The 13,588-nt window shown below is 42.5% G+C and overlaps 1 protein-coding gene across 6 annotated transcripts in view; it reads right to left on the reverse strand.

Moving 5' to 3' along the window:
- Nucleotides 1-13,588, reverse strand: part of AFF3 (ALF transcription elongation factor 3) — a 337,507-nt gene that overhangs the window by 130,051 nt on the left and 193,868 nt on the right. For all 6 annotated transcript variants that reach the window (XR_011805753.1, XM_072030956.1, XM_072030955.1 and 3 more), the window contains exon 6: nucleotides 4,509-4,545. Coding sequence is in view for 5 of the 6 variants with exons in the window: in XM_072030956.1 (XP_071887057.1) it covers nucleotides 4,509-4,545 (37 nt within the window). In the remaining variant the exon portion in view is untranslated. The remainder of the gene's footprint in view (nucleotides 1-4,508; nucleotides 4,546-13,588) is intronic.

Consider the following 13,588-nt stretch of genomic DNA (forward strand, 5'->3'; position numbering starts at 1 on the left):
TTTGGTCCAAAACCACATCTGCCCAACGTAACTTTGTTACATAGCACAGACACCAGGGAAGCAGGCTGATAGCTGATGGGGTGGTACTGTTCATGGTATGTCAGGCCAATTCCTTCTCCCTCTTTCATTCTTTCCAAAAATAAGGTGTTTGTTCTTTACTGCACTTATCCCTCTGAGAAACCTGAGAGAGTTACAGTTCAGCACAAGATTTTTCTATAGCTCTAAAATGGATGAACAGGGCATGCTGCTCTACTTGAATCACCTTGAACTTGAATTCTGGACCTCATGACTGCAGCTGCTGATCCTCCTGTGTGTTGCTGGGCACAAATAGCTGTCTACATATGAGTTTATGTTGCCTAGCAGACAAGGAGGCACAGACGTTGTGTGTGACTAGCTTACTGATGGATGTGTTTTCCTCCACTACCTTTTAACAAACTTCATTAAGCCAAAATCCACCTGTGCCTTCTGAAAAAACTGTGAAAAATGTTTGTTTTGGTCAGACTGTTTCAGCGTTCCCTTATCCGATCTTCTACTCATTGACTTGAGCTCAGTGGGTTCTGGGTCAGCCCCTACTCTATTCCATACATATGAACACTACGCATCATCTGCTCACTGATGGCAAAGATCTCACCCTCAGTTTCTATACAGTGTTGAGGTGTCAGGAATGGTTGCTAGAGGCACCTCTGGAAAACTTGCTCTTGCCATCAGAAGAGGCAGGATTTTGCCACCAATGTCTTTCCACTGCAGTAAAGAAGCATGTTGAAGGACTTACTCTAGAAAGTGAGCTTCTGAATGTGGGTGTCTAGTAAAGGAGGTTTGGGTAGTGCAAACACCTTGCTGTGGTGCTTGTAGATCTCATCCTCCCCTGTGGAAAGGTTTGAGTGTACCCAACTTATGTGCCCAATCTTTAGTGAAAAGGAAGCTCTGGATGACTTCAAAAATACCAGTGTCCCTCTGTGAACCACTAGGGAAGCTAAAGGTACATAAAATTTAAGCACAAGCTGGGCAGCCACACAGGATGGAATACATCTAGTCCATAATCTGTAGGTCACTTTTCACTTTTAACAGAGACTTCAGAAAGCATATCCAGATGATAACCTGCTGGCTAGAAAGCTGTTGCTACAGTGCATGTTTGTCAGCCTTAGGATGCCTGGAGCCCTGGAGCTCATCTGCATTATGGTAATTTGGAACAAGAAACCAACAGTAACAGTTGGCACATATTCAAAGATTTTCTATTCGTAACTTAGACTTTCTGTAAGTGATGAATTATTACCATGAACACTGGTTTGTTTGAGTGTGAGGGGGAATATGGATTCCTGAGTGCTTTGCCAGAGTTCACATCAGTTCTACTTTCAGCAATGTATGTTAATGTAGCAACAAGGGAAACAGCACAAGTACTGTGAGGAGAGAGAGGGAAGGGAATCTCTGTGATTTAGCCAAACTGGATATTAATGAATTACCCTACTGTAAGCATTTGCATCTGCTTTAATGCTAATCATCACTTAACATACTTCTGTGTGGAGGGGGAGGATGAAGCTTTTGCAGATGGTAGAAATGCATCAGTCCAGCCTATCAGAGTAGAAAATCTGGTCATTAATGCTTTATCAGTCCTTACCAACTTTGTTCACACTTGACTGAATCACAGAAATTTGAAAAATGTGTATAGGCTAAGCATAGTTGAATGTCACAGATATGCTGTTATTAAGCAATTGGAAAAATAAAAGAGAATTATCTGTCAGAACAACTTCTTATTTTTTTTTTTATTATTTTTTTTCCCACGCTTACTTCTGGCTAGGCCAAGATTTTTCTTTCTGTTTTTCATGTTACCTGCCAAATGCATGCAGGTACCATTGTGGGAGGCTTGCATTTGCTGGACCGCCAAAACCTGTCTAGCTCTGGTTTCTTTTAATGAGCAAATTTGTGTAGTCTGTTGTTTTTCTTAGTCAGATGGGAATTGACAAAGGATACATTACCTACTTCACAGGGCTACTGTTAGCACACTTCAATTCAGGTGCTATGCACTGTGTATGTCTTCTGAAATGGGCGTGGACATGTGTGTGTGCACGCCTGTGTGCTGAGGTGTGTGTGCATGCACGTGCTTCCAGAAGACCGTGGTGGAAAACATCATCCCTCAGATCCTCAGCAACAGGCCTGGGAATTCTTTGCTAGTTCCTGCTACATCTCACACAACTCCCTTCCTAATTGTTTTAAATATAACCGGATGAGAAGATTAGATTTCTCCCATTTCAGAATCTATTTTAAATGGACTTTTGTAGGATTTCCCTGATGAATAGTGGAAGACCAGAGAAGGAGTGTTCTCCTCTGAGTAAGAATTTGGGTGACTCATTCAACTTAGCCAGGCTAAGTTTACCCCTCTGGATAACAAGGATAAATAATACTTATTGTAACAGAGCAGTACAACTTCAGCCATTAAGGGTTTTTAAATGCTTTGATTTCCTTGTGGGTAAGGATGAGAGAAATGCAAATGTTATCTATGAGAAAGACAATGCTAGCAGCTGAAGTAAGAACATTGCAAATGACGGGCTCAGGAGCCACTCCACAGAAGACATGGTGCAATGGGGAATACCAGCTAATTGTGACTCTGAAGATGTGTGTTTGGATAATGCAGTACATAGACTATTACATTTCTTTTCCATATGGAGTCATTTGCTAGCATTTCCTAACATCAAAATACTTTTTCCATGATTTTTCTTTGAGTTTGTTGTACAAGACTGGTAAGGTCTATGTTTTATTCTGCCTCTGTCTTATTCCATGTCTTTTTCTAAAACCCTGACAAAGAATCCTCATGGATACACATCTCAGAGGTAGTCAAATTCCTCTGCAATGTTAGAGAATGTGTCTCAGTGTCTGCCAGCAACCCTAAATTTTGATACCAGTGAAGAAAGTGTTGCTGCATGGGTTCAGCCACTCTTTGGTTTGGTTGCCATCACCCAGCCAGGCAGTATCAAGTGCACTCTAGCCCAGCAGCAAACATACATGTACACTGATTTTGCTGAGCAGGATGAATAAGGAAATCAGAAGAAGCTGGAGGTACCATAGTGGGGAGGGCTGATGGGGGAACTGGAAGTGAAGTGAAGTTGGACACCACAGGAGTAAGGGGCAAGGTGTAAGGTGGCAGGACTGCTTCTCTAATCCACAGGAGAGCATGTTTTAATAGATCTGCAGAACAACCTATTTTATTAAAGTGTTGCAAGAAGGAAATACATTAAATAAAATTATGTCCAAAGCTATCCAAACACTGTGGCCTCTGACGTCATCACAAAGTCCTCAGCTCAGTTTGTGTGTTTGTCATGCGCATGACTCTTTGCATGTTTGCATAGCCCTCTCTATTATGGCCCTTTTGTGCTTCCTTCTCTCATTACTGTATTCATTATTTTCTGACAGGACCTCAGCCATTTTGCGTTTTATTATTTCCTTAGTGCTGGTCCTCACAGCAATATCAAACTGACACTGGCAATTAAGTGACACCACTGCATGTTTCTTCACAACATTGTCTTCCGCCTGCCGACCTTTCCCTGGCAAAGAGCTGCACTGTTTTAATAGCCTACGTCTCCCAGGCTTGTCTCGCTGGATGTCTTCTCCCTCACGCAGTGGGTGACCAGCCACTTTCAAAGCCCTACCTACCAGCTCAGGGCATTTTTCATCTTCAGTCACAGCCTTGTAATTTGCAAACAGGGCTCTGTGCTGGCTGACAGGTCAGGAAGCTAACAAAATGGTTCTTTTGGTTGAGACGATTTTATGTCGAGAGCAGAGTAGGATCATGTATTTTTAATATGCAAGACAACATTAACAACAGTCAGAGGTGTCAGGGGAGAGGATTAATACTTTGTTTCATGGAACAGTTCAATCTTTCCTTTCAATACAGCTGCTAAGTTTTTTACCATAACTAAATCTAATTAAAGTGCTGCTGATCTGCACCACGATTTGTATATTGGAGTCCACTGAAAAGCGACAACCAGGAGCCATGCAAGCACACAACACCTCCCTTCCCACACTGCTAGCCAAAAAAGACCCACAGCCACATGGTCTTTGAGGCATTATTTGGTATTGGATTAGTAGGATTATGGGGTTTATTATGGTACAATAGCCACAAAATATACCATTGCCTATGACAGATAAATGATAACAGGTTTTTCAGGACAATTTTTTGGCAGCCTGTATCTGGCAGTGCCCTTGCCCAAGCAACTGGGTCTTTTCTTTTCTAGCATTTTAGAAAAGCCATTCTTTTGCTGGTTCAGTCTTTCTCACCTATATACTGAAATAGCCATCATGAAATGAATCCTTTCTGTTCTTCCCAGTCCACCAAAAGAAATGGTATTTTGATGGTCACCCTCGAATTCAGTTCCCCACATTTGGCTAAAACAGAGTGCTTCTTGGCAAAGCTCTGTGCTGTCCCGGTCTGCTACCATTGCTTTCTCAGTCCCTTGGTTTTCACAGTCATTGTCATTCCCTCCACCCAATGCAGCCATAAACAAGTTAGTACTTACTTGTATTGCTGTGTCCTGTAGATCCCTGTTGTGACTCCTACAATAATAACAGAAAGAAGGTACAATGTGTTATTTTTATGGCACTTTTTAGCTGCAATACTTGCTTGAACATTACCTTAACAACACAAACAATATTGTTAATTGTTCATTCGGTTTAAAAGTCATTTTCAATTACAAGAATAAATCCAATATTTCTTTGAAAATACTTTAATGCAAAGGCTTGTAAACTTATTTCACAGCAACCTTTTAAAGGTGCAATTCTTTTTATAGTTATTACCAGTCTCCTGCTTACTGTTCATTTATTGATCAACCAAAACTTGTCTATTATTTTCCATGAGTTTAGATGAGTAGACAGAGTGAAGACCAATATTGTTTCATGGACCATTGGATTCTTGAGCTAGTAACAAAGCTAATCTTTCCTTCTCACATGTTGATATTGACAGCACCGGAGAATGGAAATACAGACTTTAGCACTGGGTCTCTGACATTACAAGGTCAGCCTTGTATCACAACTGTGATATTTATGAATATGGTACAATAAATTGTTTTTTCTTCACATGCAAATGTTCATATATTTTACTCACAGAATTAGTGTACATTTATAAAAATGTGAAAGAAGCCTATGAATAAGAGGGAAATATAAATAGATACTATAGTAAAAGATTTTTAAATTGGGAAAAAATAAAATAAGAATACAAGGAGAAGAGGAAAATAACTATCATCAAAAAAAAAAAAAAAAAAAAAAAAAAAAGAACACTCTTGGAGATACTGAAATATGAGGTTAACATAAAAATTCTATCAAGCAAACACCTGACCTTTAACTATATCTGGGGTCTCTCAGTCTGGTCCCTGTTGACCAACACAATGTTAATGATATTGTAATTTTACTGCGGTAGAAATGTCAGATGTTTTGCGAAGCTGTGAGGTGCCTTGAACAGTTTTTGAGAATGCATTGCTGGTAATCAGCCTTACATTAAATCTTCTGAGTAGGTTTATTTAAATCTGCTACATTTTAAATACTTCTGTCCAGTGATAGGCAACTCTTAAGCTTTACATGTTAAAAACTTGTGTCACTGGCCCCATGTTGGTGATAGGAGCACATTACTGTATATTATCATGTATGATCATTAGCTACTCCTCTCATTACCTCACATTGGAATCTTGGTTACCATAAAATCAACCCAGAACAGGCTATATGAAAATGGCCTCTTTCCAGTTATTTCTTTGAAAAATGTTGAGTACCTCTGCTGTGGCCACAAGGTTTTTAATACAACCACTAACTCAGTTCAGGGCCCTCCATCATGCCAGAAACAGCCCGAGGTGTGGTGGGCTATGGTTGATTGAAGGGAAGGTGTCTTCTGTGCAGCTCTGCTCCTGGATAACATGCATACACAGAGGACTACCACCTCAAGTGCACACTGCACTTACAATAGTAAGAACTACACTGAGAGGCCAGGCACACGTAGCATTAATTTTGGTGAGGAATCAGACCCTGGACTAGGTCTCTGGTACAAAGAGTCTGAGTGATGGACCAGACACACAGCTGGAAGTGGGAGGTTCTTATTTATGTGTTTGTTCATTATACTTGCTGAAAGCTGGAATGTATATATATTTCTGCTACATTTTAAAGAGGTGAAATGGCTGAGAAGTCTGTAGGTTTGCTACAGCTCGGAAGCCAGACTTCAGGCCTTAGGTTGGTCTTAAATTTAAGAAGAAAACAAAACAAAACAAAACAAAACAAAAAACAACACAGAAACACATCCTAAAATATTTCCCTTTGTCTGTGCCATCTCCTCACTTGCTCACCAGATCCCACAGAGATGCCAACCATAGAAATCTCTAAGGTAGAAATTTGAAGAAAGGAACTGCAAGTACCCAGAGAGCTCAAGGATGCTCTGACTTGGCCAAGCTAAGTTTTTGCTGTTGGGTCTTGCAGAAATATGCCTCAGGGTCTGGAGGGCCCAAGGGTTTCTTGGCAACTCCAAATGAAGATTGTCCGAATGGTGGGCATTGGGATCTTGAAGACTTGGCTGGTCAAATCTCCATCTGCACCATCTGCTTTGGAGTCAAGGCTTTCTGGACTGCATGACTTTAATCTGTATAATTTTTATGGCATAGCACACATCTGTAATTCAGTGACACCCTACACATCTGAAATGGGAGACATCAAATTCTGGGGCAAATATTAAGAGTTTTTACTATCATCTACAGTAGAATGTCTCATACACTCACAATGTCTATACGTGTTTCATATGCTGAAAATAACTTTTCAATAATTTGAAATTGTCTTCTTTTGACATATTACCTCATCATTTTATGAAGGCTTCTGATAAAGGAATATTAAAGACTCCTCCCTCACCCCCATTACTGAATATAATCTTATGAAGTCAGAATCGTCTTGCAGTGGTGATATAATGATATATACCCTTGAATTTAAATGTTATTCTAGTAGCCAGCCAGGCTACCAATAAAAGTAGGCTCTTAGAACATGTTCAGTTTCCAGAGTATTGAATTTATGTACCTATAGGTGGAGAAACTGTTTTCTGTTTTGGGAAATAGAGTTATTTGGATGGAAATATCCTTGTGTTTGTAAAATTGTTTGAAACTGATAAACAAGGAAATTGCTTACTCTTTTTCATCAACTTCAGGAAGAATGCACCCTTACCTTTTAACTGTCTATAATGGTATCTTACCTCTGCCATTGACTTTGCTTTGTCTCAAATATCACTTCAGCTAAGCAAGAGCTATAATATTTTCAATTCTCCTTTTAACTGATTCTTTAAAGTGTCTTGATTCTCAACAAATTGTTCTTAATAAAAAGCCTAGTAAAAATATGGTCATGAAATAGAGAATACTCTCACTGAGGTAGGAAAAAATATTCCATTATGTAACTTAAAAAACAAAAGATGAAGGTTTCATTTCCGGATCTTTTAAAAAATTTATTTATTTATTTATTTATTTATTTTTTGGCTCCAGATTGTTAAAATGAACAATAAAGGAAAAAGTAAAAGAAATGGGCACTGAAAAGACAACAATATTATCATAACATAGCTTCTGATATTAATCGATCCAAATTTGTGACAAAACACCAGTTTTCCTTAAGGGGATAGTTTAATTCTAAAATAACAAAATGATGGCTGATCAAAACATCACATACAATTAAATAGAAATCAAAACCTGGACTAAGCTTTAAAGACAGTAAAAATGAAGAAAAACACCAAAGATGATCATAGATGTCTTCTACAACCATATTGTTTTGAAGATGTGAACGTCTTCTAAGATGTAAGTACAACATTGTGCACACAGTCATGGGCAGCCTGCTCTAGGTGGCCTTGCTGAAGCTCCTGGATGGAATGGAGTCCGCCCAAGGGTCTGGCTGGTCAGTGCCCGGCTGCGCACAGGTGTCTGTGTTGCGCTGCTGGAGAAAGTGGTGTTGTGTGGCTGCGCCGGGCTGCAGCCGAAGCTGTGCGCGGCCTACTGCAGACTCAGGAAGCTGCCCGAGCCATCTATCTGCACCCCAAGCGTGATATCGATGGAGATGGTGCTCTTGGAGGTGTTGGCCAGCTTGAACCTACAGGAGCGGCGGGAGGGCAGCAGCGTCAGGCGGCAGTGGCTTGAGTGCGGCAGAAGTTGCCAGGCTGCTTGCACCAAGGCCTGGAACCAGCGCGTGGTTTCCTCCACATTGAGGTAGGAGCCCGTGCAGAGGCTGCGTAGGAGGCTGGGTTCCTGCCTTCTGCTCAGCTCGTCCTCGGAGTGGTGGAGGAAGCACAGCATGTCCCCCAGCAGCCGCTCCCTGGCGCAGGTGCACTGCAGGTCCACGCGCAGCCTGGGCTTCATCGTTGCTCTCTTCCCCATGGCGCTGAGTTCTGGGTGGAAGGCGTGTCCAGGGGGAGGCCTCAGGGGCACGAGCAGGCGGTAGACAACGTCGTCTTGGCGGGCACTGCAGCCTTCGGAGAGGCAGCCCAGGCCGATGGCCGGCTGCAGCTGTGGCTTGAAGGGACACTTGCTGCAGAGTCCTCGGCAGGCCCCAAGCAGTTCGTCCACCAGCTCCTCCACCACCTTGCACTTGTCAGCCATGGATGGTGCTGGCCACTGGCTGCAATCAGCCCAAACCCTGCCCAGATGCCAGGTGCTGTGCGAGTCACCGTCTTGGTCCGCATCACCGTTGTCCTCCTTCTTGCTTGTAGAGCCGCCCTGCTTGCTGCGGCTGCCCGGCTCACGGCTCCTTTTCTTGAGCCAGCGGCAGAGCCCAAAGAGCAGCACAAGGAGGTCAGGCAAGGCCCAGAGGTGCCACTGCTGCAAGGCACTGAAGAGCAGAGCTCCCAGGACGCCCCGGCTCTGCTCCAGTCTCCTCTGCTCCATCTCTTGCAGCAGCCGAGCCATGCCCTGACGCAGCTGCTCTTCATGCTCTCTCATTCTCTTCTGTGTATCCGCATCCATGGGATCATCCAGCAACCACGGCTTCTGGGCAATGCCCAGCACAGCCAGGGCGAGGAAGATCAGGCGAGCCATAGCCAGCAGGAGGCGCGAGCTGCACTCACCGACGGCCCAGGCCACAGTGGGGTGGCGCTGCCTGCTGCTGGCCCTGATGACAGCTCCCACACTGTGACGCTGTGACCCGTCCTTTGTGCTGTCACCGGCGTCACAGCCGCATCACAGCAATCCCCCTGGCCTCGCATCTCTAGGTTTGGGTGAAGGTCCTTGCAGCTCTTGGACAGGAGAAGGCTTAGCATGTCACACACAAGCTCCCTAAAACAGTGTGGTCTCCAAAACAGTACCCTCATATGCTTGTGCTCTTTATGACTGATGGCTACAGTGTCTTTCAGGTGTTTTTCAGTCACTCCTAGAATAACTTTCTCCATAGTTTCAGCTGGAGCTGATGCTAAACTGATAAGTCTGGAATTACCCTGGCATGGGCATGGTCTTGGACAGCCTGCTCCACGTGGCCTTGCTTGTGAAGGGGAAATGGACCAGGTGACCTTCAGAGGTTGTTTCCTACTTCAGCTGGACTTTGGCTCTCTTTTTTTTGGGACATGGTTCCCAGTTGTGTTGCAGTGGTGCACTCAGTACCCTATGTCTAGGTTCCCCCACAAAGTTCTGCACAGGTAGTCATAGACAGAATGTTTGTTAACATGAGCAATTTGTTGCCATCTGCATAGGGGGAAGCTCTTGGAGGGAATGGAGTCTCTGAAGAATCTGGCTGGTAACAGCTGTCTCTGTTGCAAGCCTCCACACATCATCCTAAGCTGCCTCGGACCTCCTATGCAGTCTGTCTGCAGAGAAACCTTTAAAGAGCAATTCCCACTGCCTGTTGAGCAGTGTATTCTATGTGTCTGATGTGCTCAGTCCTGAGGCACCATCACTCAGGGAATGTCTTGGAAAGGCAGATTCTCCAGGTTGGCCCTTGGCAGGCACACTGAGACCTATCAACAGACCTCAGTAAATTCAGTTCTGGGAGTTTTTCAGTAACTCCCAGAATAAAATAAAAATAATAAAAACAAAACAAAACAAAACAAAACAACAACAAAAAAAAGGAAACAAACAAAAAAACTCCATAGTTTTACTTGGCACTGAAGTAAGACTGACTAGAGGGAGTAGCCTCAAGTTGTGCCAGGGGAGATTCAGGTTGGCAATGAGGAGACATTTCCTCTCAGAAAGAGCAGTCAGGCACTGGGATGGGTTTCCCAGAGAGGTGGTGGAGTCACCGTCCCTGGGGGTGTTCAAGGAAAGGTTGGACGTGGTGCTCAGGGACATGGTTTACTGGGTGACGTTGGTGGCAGGGTGATGGTTGGACCATATATCTTGGAGGGCTTTTCAAACCTTATTGTTTCTAGGATGTATTCTAGAAAAGGAGGCGGTAGAATTAACAACATTTTTTCCCACACAAGTATAGAGAATTAATGCCTGAACATGAAAGCTCATTTGTACAAGCATCAAATTTAATTATTCATTTAAAGTTTATTTATTAAGATGTTTTTAATAAAATTACAATCAAATAATGCCTAATCATTTGTACATAACAAAGTGTGACAGAGATAGGAGAAAGGAAAGCACATGCAGCCTGTCACATCACACACTGATTCAATTATCCTTAAGCTTTGAAAAACAAGAAATAAAGAGACAGTCATTGGCCCTTCCTAGTAAATTCAAGAGTACAAATTAATTCCACAGAGAAAGAAAATTCACGTGCTCTCGTGATAGTGTTGTGCTGGAAAACCTACCGGGCAGTAGCTAACACTTCAAACCCGACAATGACTTCCATTCTTGTGGATTAACGTAGACCTCCAATGTTAGTGAGGTCTGATTTTATATGCATATGTAGCATATGCACATATACCCTCCCATCCACAGAGCATATAGAGATGTATAGGTGGATGTATCCACACGCACAGTTTCAAAAATGTATTTCTGTTGTATGTGTGATATATAAAACTTAATTAATAAGCTTTTTTTTTGCTAGACTGATATCAAAACCAGTCTAGCTATAGTTCCTGTGGCCTCTGCAACTTTAATAGCCTAATTAATAAATTTCAAGTTTCAGGCTGTCAAATCACTAATTACTTGAGTTGCAGGTGAAAAGTAGTTTGGTATGTACAGGAAGTAATGATGCTGACACTCAGTTTTTATAGACAGAAAAGTAAGAATGATTTGCATCCTTGCAACAAGGTGAGAGTCTTACAAGCTTTTTCTCATTCCCAAGATCATGAATACCTTTTAACCTGGGAATTTTGTTGTTGTTGTTAAAGGATTGCAGTCTATTTACTCCTCTGGAGTGGAGTTGGTTTGAAGAGAAACTGCAAATGACCTGAACTGATCTTTCAGCACTTCCATAAAGGCCGGAAATGAATTCGCAATACCATACACTGCATGGTGATGGAGAGATGGAGAGAAGGAGCTGATGCCCCAAAGTTAGCCTTTTAGCCTCTTTGCTGGTCTTGCCCACTACTTGACTGACAGACCCATTTTTTTGAGCAACTTGTCATCCTCTATAGTTTGGTGTATTTCTCAGGTTCTTACAAGTTGGTACAGTTGTGTAGCTTATCTGTGGGAAAGCTTCCTAAGAGTTAAGGAGTTATCTCCTATGAGATCCAACAAAGGTTTTTCACTACACTTTGTGAAAAACAATAGTTAGCTTATGAATATTCCAAAAACACAACTGAAAAATTAGGAAACCATTATTTGCATTTGGGAGCCTGGAAAGCAGATGCTTTCTCGAGTATCCAACTTTATAGATTCAGAGAAGGCTAAATAAATACATTTTAATTATTTAAAATATATTTACAAATAGAGCTGGTATCTAAATTTACCATTTTTTATGGCCAGTAACGCAGGATTTTTCCAAGAGGAGATTCACCAGGTACTTAATCCACATCTCACACAAAGAACTCTAATTTTTGGCTATGCAGGCCACCCAGCACACAATACAGTGTCCATGTCATTATATGTATAAAGGTATGTTCATATACTATCAGATAAAATCTCATCCATCCTTAGCTTAAATAAAGTGGGGATCCTACTTTGTTAGGACAATAGGCAACCAACTAGAAAGGTCTCTAAAAATGAATGGTAGACCTCCAAAACAGCTTTGCAGTTCAAGCTATCAGAGTATTTCCCAGAGAGATGGATCAACAGGCAGAGAGAAGATGAGAAAGTCAATATCAGCCATCATTCACATATCTTTGCCCTACAGTCTGTGGTTCTGCTAGTCCTATATTTATCACAATACAATTAGTTGTGAGGAAGTGAGTTCATGACCATCACACATGCTTGCCGATAGGGGCATAACTTGCCCATACACATATGCACATGTGCTACACAAAAGAATTTCATGGTAATAATTGTGGCAGAAACTGTAGGGTTGCAAGCACCACTTCATTTTTGTCATTCACGTTTGAACATTTCACCGGCTGGTAAGTTGCTGATCCATCTCCTACTGGGCTTATTCTAACTTAGGAAGCCTGTAGCCCGCCTACCATCTTCAATCAACTGTCTGTCTTCAATGAGCAAAGACAGTGAGTTATTTCCTTCTTTTTCTTTCATAACATGCCAGAGATGTTTTGGTTTACACCCCTGGTACTTCAAAATCATGACACTACCATCCACGGAAAAGCTGTTTTACTGTAGGCAAATCTTGACGTTTTCTTGGCTTTGTGGTTACAATTATTCCATGCACTAAATTTTGCAGAATGGACTTAAAGTTACCGAAGGAACTTCCTTTATCAGGAAAAAGGCTATAAACGGCATCAATACCATCTTTCAAGTTTTAATATTTCAAGAAAGATGCTTGTAGCATATAAATGGTATATGACAATAAAATATGAGAATTATATTGGCTCATCCATAGGATATCTGACCTCATTCCATCCTGATTTACCAAGTAAAAATAATGTGGTTTCCCCAAGCTGTTGCCAATAAGCTTCACTGTACCCCATTGTATGCTGCCCGTGATACATATACATTAGTGGAGCTGGTTTCAAAGAAGCATTAGCAGGACCAGTAGCATTGGTCCTTTGGGACCAGGGGCATTGCAGTCCACCGCCATTGGATTTGGACAGACAAATACTTCCCTGGAAAATACTCCTGTGGCCCCTCCAGGCACCACTGCACTGAACTGCCTGCCTCTGTAGCAAAGATACCCCTGAAACCAGGTTGGTAGCAGGGGAAATTCACCCTTTCCTCAGCCCCTAGCTGTGCAGGCCAGTGTATTAGCAAAGCCCATCTCAGTCCTTGACGGGCAAATGAGGCAAGAGCTACTGGATGTGAGAAGGAGCTTCTTGACTTGCAGCAGCTGTATATGCCCCGAAGTGCTGGTCAGGAGCCTTAGCAGGTGCCTACAGAAGGCACCACTTCTGGACACCCCACCAAGGACACCTGTGTTTTTCCCTGTGGTAAGGAACCTGTGACCAACACACCGGGGTCGGTGTTGCTGCCGTAAAATATGAAAACAAGACTGTGTACTGCTGCAGAGGCTGTAGGCAAGGAAAAGGCAAGGGGATAATAGCGCACACATGGAAAAGTCATCAGCACTACATCAGCCTCAGCCCAGAGCCCTCACATACTTAGCCAGACCTCATGTAGGA

Source organism: Anas platyrhynchos, chromosome 1, assembly GCF_047663525.1.
Source record: "Anas platyrhynchos isolate ZD024472 breed Pekin duck chromosome 1, IASCAAS_PekinDuck_T2T, whole genome shotgun sequence".
NCBI lineage: Eukaryota > Metazoa > Chordata > Aves > Anseriformes > Anatidae > Anas > Anas platyrhynchos.